General features: G+C 38.4%; 2 protein-coding genes across 3 annotated transcripts; one reads left to right on the plus strand and one right to left on the minus strand.

The window, feature by feature from the left end:
• The first annotated feature begins 3,484 nt into the window (after positions 1-3,484).
• On the plus strand, positions 3,485-6,405 carry BTR1L (binding to TOMV RNA 1L (long form)). 2 transcript variants are annotated; one of them, XM_078981361.1, is made up of 7 exons: positions 3,485-3,758; positions 4,847-5,073; positions 5,179-5,285; positions 5,373-5,566; positions 5,671-5,735; positions 5,842-5,999; positions 6,092-6,405. In XM_078981361.1, exons 1-7 carry the CDS (start codon positions 3,659-3,661, stop codon positions 6,201-6,203), a joined length of 963 nt encoding a protein of 320 aa, XP_078837487.1. In that variant the 5' UTR covers positions 3,485-3,658; the 3' UTR covers positions 6,204-6,405. The 2 variants fall into 2 exon arrangements, with proteins under 2 accessions (XP_078837487.1, XP_078837486.1); XM_078981360.1 differs by having other exon boundaries at positions 3,486-3,758; positions 4,838-5,073.
• On the minus strand, positions 6,334-7,330 carry LOC145032527 (uncharacterized). Its single transcript, XM_078981363.1, has one exon. The coding sequence runs from the start codon at positions 7,129-7,131 to the stop codon at positions 6,487-6,489; it is 645 nt and encodes a 214-aa protein (XP_078837489.1). The 5' UTR covers positions 7,132-7,330; the 3' UTR covers positions 6,334-6,486.
• Between the last annotated feature and the right edge of the window lie 1,941 nt (positions 7,331-9,271).

The following is a 9,271-nucleotide window of genomic DNA, read 5'->3' on the forward strand; positions in this document are numbered from 1 at the left end:
CATGTACATGATCCTAACGGTGCTTTTGTCCCGTCTGGGCCGACATGACATGAATGAGTCCAATTGGAGGATCGTGCACCACTAGTAGTCATCTGCTATTTGTAACGACCCAATTTTCATGTCCAAAAATTTCATTTTAAAATATTACTTTTAGAAAACATTAATAAATAAAAGCATTGTTTGATCACGCCATAACACATCGCAAACCATGTTTTAATATTCAAACCATACAATCCATCAAATATCAGAGTACAATCCCAGTGAATCTCGTAAATGCGGAAACCGAAGAGTGTGTGTGTGACATGCTGCTACCGTGCCGGCTCCTTTCCCCTAGCTGAGGAGGTACCTGAAACCAAAACTGAAACCGTAAGCACAAAGCTTAGTGAGCTCCCCCAACGTACCACATACCATGCAAACACATAACATAAATACTGCCAGGCTATTCTGGGGTGCCTGACTACCCGGTACGGCCATTCTGGGGTGCCGACCTACCCATACGGCCATTCTGGGGTGCCGTCCTACCCGTGTCAAGCCATTCTGGGGTGCTGACTACCCATGTCAAGCCATTCTGGGGTGCTGACTACCCATCGGTCCTAACAACCGATCCTCGGGGACTGGTCCCCTCCCGATACCTCTATCGCATAACATAACAGGCCAACATACAAGCATACCATCACATACGGTCAGATGTTTCTGGGGTGTCTGACTACCCTGCGGTCCTAACAACCGAACTCCACTACTATTGCATATAACGTATCATGAGAGCATATAACATAACAGGTAATAGCAAACCTAGATGATATCACAAAGACAATCATCTATCATACGTCCCCTACTGGTGGGCCGGCATTGTGGCCTTAGGCCCACCACTACTGGAAGGTAACTCACCTCAAAGTAGCTGCTGAACTGATCGGGAACTAACTGACTGCTGCTGCTCCGGGAGTCCTCCGGCTGCAATTCCCACAATATACTTAATCATACACTGCTAACTGTCCTTTGGGTAAAAAGACCATTTTACCCCTGGTCTAGCCCTAAGTCAAATCGAAGTCAACTTTCAGTTGACCCGACTCGCCGAGTGGATCTCCACTCGCCGAGTCCCTAGCAAACTATTGTCCTGGGTCCCTGATTCTACTCGTCGAGTTGGGCTATGACTCGACGAGTTCATCTTCTAAACTGTCATTCAACTCCTTCATCCTACTCGCCGAGTTGTATGAACAACTCATCGAGTTCATCTTCATCCGAAGAACACATATGCTAAGACTCGCCGAGTTGTATGAACAACTCGCCGAGTCTGTTCCTGATCTATGAAGATTGCCTTGGACTCGCCGAGTCAGGCATTGACTCGCCGAGTCCTATCATGAGTGAGTCCAGCTCCCAACTCACCGAGTCACCCCCTGTGACTCACGGCTCGACTCGATACATCTTGAAGGGACCAATTCGGTGACTCGCGACCAGACTCGCCGAGTCACCTATACGACTCGCCGAGTCGTCGCCATGCATCCACCAAATACACCGATTTACTCGATTTCAGTTCATGCCATTCATAGATCTGGACTTCTAGGACACCAATCACACGTAAAGTTTCCAACTTTACGTGTGGATACTCACTAATATGGATTTTAGGGTTCCAAATGCCTCAAAAGGGTAGATCTAGGATGAACAAGCCACATGGGGCCATAAAGCTAACAGATCTGAGCTCCTGGAGCTCAATCTTGCCTAGATCTAAAGGCCCATCCACTTATTACGAAACATTAAGCACAAACAATCTTGAGGAATGGCTCAAGAGTGTCTTAAATGAAATCTTAAGCATAGAAACAGGGGGAAAACGAGATATACCTCAATGAAACAGCTGAAAAACACAATGATGCTTGGATGGCTCTCCTTCCTCTTGATCTCCTTCCCCTTCTTGCCTCAAAACCGGAAACCAGGTGCTACACTATTGGTGTAGAGTAATCAGAGGACAATGCCTTGGGCACAACACGTGTCGCTCTGGGAGGCGACCGACTGTGTTTTGTCCTATTATAGACCGAAGATTGTCGTCAGAAATTGTACCTAGGCGCGAGGGTGCCAATCGAGAGGGTCCTAGGGTGAGGGCGAAGGCCCGGGTGTGACACTAGGATAGATTTGCGACCGTTAGATAGGTCGTCCTAAAGATAAAGATTTTGTTTTCTTTAATGTATTCCTAATGGGATACGTTAACACATATTGATTTATAATGATTTTTGTGTAATTTACCCTTTTATTTATCTAGTATTACCTCATAATTTTCATTCAAGCGTTTAGTTTTATCTTTCATATCTTTTCCCCACCAGTTTTCAAGTCTCTTTGAAGTATCTTTCAGAAGAAAAACCTTTAAATTTCAATGGAAATACAACTACGCCTTGGTGATCGTCTTCTTCGATTAATCAAGTGATCACATGCATTTGCTAACACAAATCATAAATCTCATATGTAAGCCTATACTCATGATCACGCTTATGTGTTGGTCAATGAACATACATAAAGAGATTGGTTCATTGGTTTTATACACACAATTTGGAGTTGTCAGAAGGAAGAAATTACATGTTTAATTGCTCCTCGCACTCGATGGTTCTCACCACTACCAACCTACTTAGCCTAATACAATGTTATCATTTCTTGTAACGACGAATAACATATATAAACAAGAAAACATCATATAATCGTCAAACAACTTGATAACATCACCAAAAGCAAGAAGTTTGTAAGATAACCTAATCTCACTACTCTAATTTGTTAAAGCTATCATTACACAAGATTTACATCAATAATAGGTTATACATGATGAATATTCTATAGAGCATTTCATCATTCCTAATATTATATACTTCAAAATTGGGAAGAAGTACCGGGTTTAAAACCCCATGTGGGGTCAGAGGTTGGGAGTTCAATCTCTGTAAAATCCAATTTGGGTGTCACTTAAACTTGTGCTACATGTAGGAAAATTTTTCCTGGAAATCCCTATGGGAGCTGAGTTTGCCCTGTAAAGGAGCTCGAACCCAGGGTGCTCGTTGAAATATGTGATTAGGCTTCCGATTAATCATTTTTCGTTTCCAAAAAAAATATACTTCAAAATCCCAAAACTTGTAATTTCATTTCTATATAACTACATTATATATAATCATTAAAATCTTCAAATTTTGCAAACAAATAAAAATTTGCAAAATAATAGAAACCTAAAAGTTTTTTGCTATAATAATAATAATAATAATAATAATAATAATAATAATAATAATAATAAGTTTACAAACTAAAAACCATTTTCAAAGACCTTTTGCAAATATATAATGTTTTTGGGGAAAATTTTGTAGAAGAGGGCGATTTCGTGATAAATCCCGATTATATTTTGGCCATTGATTGACCCCTTGGAATTTAACCTTTACAAGGGGTCAAGGGCCCAATGCTTTATTGTTAACTTTGTGTTAGTTAAGGGTGGTTTAGGTATTTACTATAGCTAAAGTATTGTTAAGAGATAGAGAGAGTAAAAACTGGAGGCGGTTTTCACGGCAGAAAGGGAAAACACAAGGAGATGTCAACTCTGCAAATGCTCCTCTCAAACTCCCTCTAATTTCCTTTCACCTCCATCTCTCTCCCTCTCTCTCTCTCTCTCGACTGCAAAACCACACACGACGCAAACGCAATGGGATCGGCGGACGTTGGTTACGCGTCATCCAATGACGGAGCTCAACCGGCGCAATCTTCACCTCACAAACCGCAACCTTCTCCTCCTCCTGCTTCAGGTATTGTTAATATTATTCGATCTCTTACCTTCTGATCTACTTTTTACCATAAGTTTCCGAAAATGTCTATTCTCGTTTTCTAAGGACATTGTAGCTGAATGTGTAGATTCAGCTATGCAGATTCTCAAATCTATACTGCTTGTCATTAATGAGATGAAATTTGATTTTTGGATTTCTTCTTATGAAAACTCTGATGAAATGTATGTTTATTAGGTTTAAAATAGATAGACATCTGTTAGAATTGAATGAAGATGCGGCTCGTATGTAAGGTAGATACTTATTGGAAAGAGATTATTAGATTAATTACAAATTACGTTTCTCATACGTTGTTTCTCACTAGCATTGATCTGGATAACCTTACACGGTGTCTTTTACGTGAGCTAGTATAATTGAATTTGCATATAACTGGCGAGAAGCTAACAGTAGAATATCTTGTACGTTACATTAAATGGTTGTACAACTCCCTTCAGCCCCAAACGCAGTCAATGTCCTACAGAATGTTACAACTAACAAAATCCAAAAAACTAGTTCTACAGCTATACAAACCAGTTACGAAATTTTACAAGGTCTGCAAGTAGTACAGGAAACTTGGTCCAAACTTTACGTTTAGATTTTTTTTTTGGCAAGAACCACAAAGTACTTTATTAAATTCTCCTAGCAAATTTATTTTCAGCAGGTATCCCAAATCTATTAATCCTGATGTTGCTATGACATGGTTGCAACAATTTTGTGAAATCTTTTACCATAAAAATCAAACTGGTCAGCTCCACAGGGCCACAACTTCGAGAATAATGTGATACAGATATAATTCAAGGAGGAAAAGAATCAATTAGAGTTAGATTAACAGACACTATTAGTTTCAAGTAGAGAAACCATGAAGAATGAGACAAGTGGAAACAGATGAGTGCATTATGTTGAAGAAGCTTGAAACTTGTTTTAATTTACTTTACTATACTGCAGTTTTCTTGTTTCCTTTTCCTTAGATTTAAATTCCATCCCAGTCTCTGAAGCATTCAATTTTCTTCATGGATTTAGTATATTCAAAAATGTTTTAATAATGATGCCATTATATGTCCAAGACTACCCAGACACCACATACCTGAGGTTTCTCGCATCAAATGCTGAAGCTGGTTCAATCATTGGAAAGGGTGGATCAACAATCTCTGATTTCCAATCACGATCCAATGCACGAATTCAGTTGTCTCGAAACTATGAATATTTTCCAGGAACTTCAGATAGGATAATCATGGTGTCTGGAACTATTGATGAAGTTCTTGATGCTGTGGAACTTATCCTCACCAAGTTGCTGAATGAAGTAAGTACTAAGTAGTCCTCATAACACAAATCACATTTGATTATTTATATGACATTCACATTCTAGTCTTAAATAGTATCATATAATTAATATATTGCCAATTAGTTTTATGCTGAAGATGGTGAGGAGGCTGAACCAAGATCAAAAGTTAGACTAATTGTACCAAATGGCTCTTGTGGTGGAATCATTGGAAAGGGAGGATCTACGATAAAGTAAGAACCCAGAATCTTGCTTTTCTGCACATAATAACTGTTATTGACATTTTAGTTTTTTTGAAAACTTGTTTTTGTTTAATTCAGGTCATTCATTGAAGATTCACAAGCTAACATTAAGATATCCCCTCAAGATAACAACTATATTGGGATGAATGATAGGTTAGTAACAGTAGCGGGCACCTTACAGCAACAGGTGCAAGCTACTAGTCTGATTCTCTCAAGATTGTCTGAAGATCTTTACTACGTACAGTCTGTGGGTCCCCCGTTTCCATATGCTGGTACCCTTTCTTTTACTTAAATATATATATCAACTTCAATCTCATATTAGTATTCTTTTTTTTTTTTTTTTGCTTATTCCGTTTTTACCCTTTTGCTTCTACAGCACCTTTTTACAGTGTACCAAACTATGGACCAAATGGTGCTGGTAAAAAGTTTCAGAACAATAAGGTTCGTTCATTATTTTCCTCCTTGTTTCACTGTGGTTGAACGTTGAAGAAGCTATGTGGTGATTATAAAAAAAAAAAAAATTAAAAAAAATACTTGTATTTTGCAGGAAGATATGAGTAATTCAGTGACTCTGGGCGTTGCAGATGAGCATATAGGAATTGTGGTGGGGCGTAGTGGTAGAAATATAACAGAAATTAGTCAGATTAGTGGAGCTAGGATTAAGATATCTGAAAGAGGTGATTTCATAAATGGGACATCTGATAGGTATGTTATATTATATGTAGCTTTTTGTTAGTCATTTAAAAAAAAAAACAAGTGCACCTTTTAATTTATTAATTAATTATATTTTGTTGCAGGAAAGTAACGATTACTGGATCACAAAGGGCAATAAATGTAGCCGAGGCTATGATAATGCACAAGGTTGCATCGGCTTCATCTCCACCTCCAGCTGCGACTACTGAAAACTGATAACGAGGTTATCTCTTTCTGTCAGTTTAAACAGGAACTTTTGACATAAATCATTTTTATCATATAGAGTTGAAACAAAACATATTGTCATATTTGCTTTCGTATTTTACTAAATTTATGACTAGAAAAATACACAAAATGAGGAACTTCTTATAATCATGCAAATTCTTACAAGTAAATATGAATTTGATGCAATTTATTATTCGGCTTACTAATACCATAAACTGATTAATATGAGAATTTAAATTTCTTTTAGTAATAATTTTATTGTTGAAAATTTGGTTTATGGTTTATAACCACCGTCATCATCACCTCCGTATCCTGATCCATATCCCTCCCCATATCCAGAGCCGCTCCCATATCCTGAACCTTGCCCATTACGGCCACCTCCACCGCCTCCACCGCCGCCGCTACCGCCACCACCACCACCGCCACCATTTTTACCACCACCACTTCCGTATCCAGAACCACTACCACTGCCATACCCTGAACCACTTCCTGACCCATTCCCACTTCCACCGCCGCCACCACCACCACCGCCACCACCACCGCCGCCACCACCTCCACCCTTGCCGCTACCGGAACCATATCCTGAACCACTTCCAGACCCATAGCCTGAGCCTGATCCACTACCGCTTGCTGACCCTCCACCACCACCACCACCACCGCCTCCTCCACCACCACCTCCTCCTCCTCTACCTCCACCACCACTTCCGTATCCAGAGCCACTCCCTGATCCATAACCTGACCCGGAACCCTGCCCATTCTCTGCAACGCCAGAACCACCACCACCACCTCCTCCTTGACCACCGCCACCTCCTCCCCCTTGACCATCGATCTTCTTAGACGATCTAGCAGCAAACCCAAGGTCCACAATAAATAACACCAGGAATGCAATGGCTATGATCTTTGACTTTGAGTTTGCCATCTTCAAACTCTGTACAACTAGAGTACCTCAGTTGTGCTGTGTATATGTTCTCAAGCAATGCAATATGAGTTGTGAGCTCAATGTATATATGTGTGTTTGTTTTAGACTAATACGATACAATGAGTTGTGTGGTACAAACAAGAGCAGGAGACTTGGCTATTTATAGGCATTGCAAAACGCAAAATTCAAAAAGGTTTTCTAACTTTGAATGAGTCTGGTATTCTAGTAGCTTCCAAATGATGGGTGATCGAAATGAAGTGTCTGATTTGAGATAAAAAGATAGTGGTGCTGGTGCTGGTGGAGGTGGGTGGGCGGTGGTGCTCTCTAGCTATGTTATCTCTTGTTGTCCATGCACAGTCATCATAAACCTTTCACTAAAGTGTTCTCCCACTTTTGACAAAACAAGCTTCAAAGTTTGTCAATCTAATCTATTCACACAACTACACTTGTCAATAAATCTTCCCAAGTTTAATTTCTTTTTTTTAAATATACCAAACAGATAAAGTAGTTATTGGAATATTACGATGCGTGCTTAGTAATAGTAGTTATAAATCTTGTAAATATGCCATTGCACTTATATCAATTATAAGATTTAGTAACATAAGTTCTTAATTTTGAATAAATAAAATGAAAGAGGAAACAATTTAACAAAGATGGTAATATGGTATAACCATCTTATCTGTTAATTTATGTTTCATGTTTGTCTATTTGTTTGATTTTGGATAGAAGTGACATATTGGACATGATTTTGAATATATAATACTACAATGGGCCAACATCACTTATCACGAATCACCTTAAAAATAGATTTTAAAAAAGTATAAGCTTATATTTGCAATTTTGTCTTCTCGTAATTCTTGAAGAAAAGATAACAAAAGAGCGGAGGATTAAAGAAATCCATTTGACGTATGTGTTGAAATGATATAGGTCATGTTTATTATTTTGATTTTATTTTCTTTTCGATGATCCGCCGAGTAAAGATTCCACTCCTATATGTGCTGCTGTCGTTTACCAAACAATCTATCGTGTTATATATACGTGTATTTATATTTATATATCAATATATAAACATATGACCACATGTTAGTTTTATTGTATGTTGGTTGAAAAGCAAAATTGATTTAATGGGTTCACGCGTGACAGATGTAGGAAGCATAGATAAGGCAATTGATTTCATCTAAAAGGAATATTTAAGGGCACAAGTGCATATCCCACTTTGACTTTGAAATATGAAAAGGGAAACCAATTCTATGAACGCATTTGTTTTCTTGTGTAATTAACTGAACACTATCATGCCGCCAACCTTAACATGCGCCACGTCTAAGTACGGAACCAAGATTTTAAAATCATGGGACTTAAAAATATGTATATGTATTTTATAATAAATGATGTGTTTTAGCTAGTTTCTCTGCATCCACTTGCTCCTTGTCAAAACCCAACATCAATGTAAAAGGGTATATTGATTTTATTTTTAGGACAGATACTCGGATTTCCCCGATTCGGTTTTGGTTTAATCCTTAGCTAACATCAAGTTTTGTTATATAAACATGAAGTTGAAGTATATTTTGATACTTGAATCGTTGTGGAACTCAAAGTAGATATCAAATGAATCATAAGGATAACATGTTTATATAATAGATGAAAATGATTGAGTTTACATGTGTTTAACGATGTGAGATAGAATAGCTGAAAAAAAAAACAAAGGTAAACAAATGATATGTAAGGAGCAAAAACCAATCCTAAGACATTTGCTTCAATAAGACAGCACCTTAACCACCAAACCAACTGTTTGTTTGTGTTTACAAGTGAAAAGATGCGTATATGAACACTGCATAAAACAAAATTTTCCTAAACAAATTACACTACCGAAAAATTTTTGAGGGACATCCTGGGCAAACCCCGAGATCCCCTTGGATACGCCCCTGTATCATCCTAGCCTACAAGGAAGATCGTGCACCAGATTACCTACCTAGGTACTCAATTGCCAATAGAATTGAATGAATGATCCTGATTAGCAACGACCCTTACCCCATAAGAGTGAGAACTACAACTATGAGTTATCCCTATGATGTCAGCGCAAGACTTGAACCCGAGTCAATTATTTAATTTGTCTAAAACCCGAAAAAATCCCCTATTTGTT

This window comes from Lactuca saligna, chromosome 2 (genome assembly GCF_052625555.1).
Source record: "Lactuca saligna cultivar CGN05327 chromosome 2, ASM5262555v1, whole genome shotgun sequence".
Taxonomy (NCBI): Eukaryota; Viridiplantae; Streptophyta; class Magnoliopsida; order Asterales; family Asteraceae; genus Lactuca; species Lactuca saligna.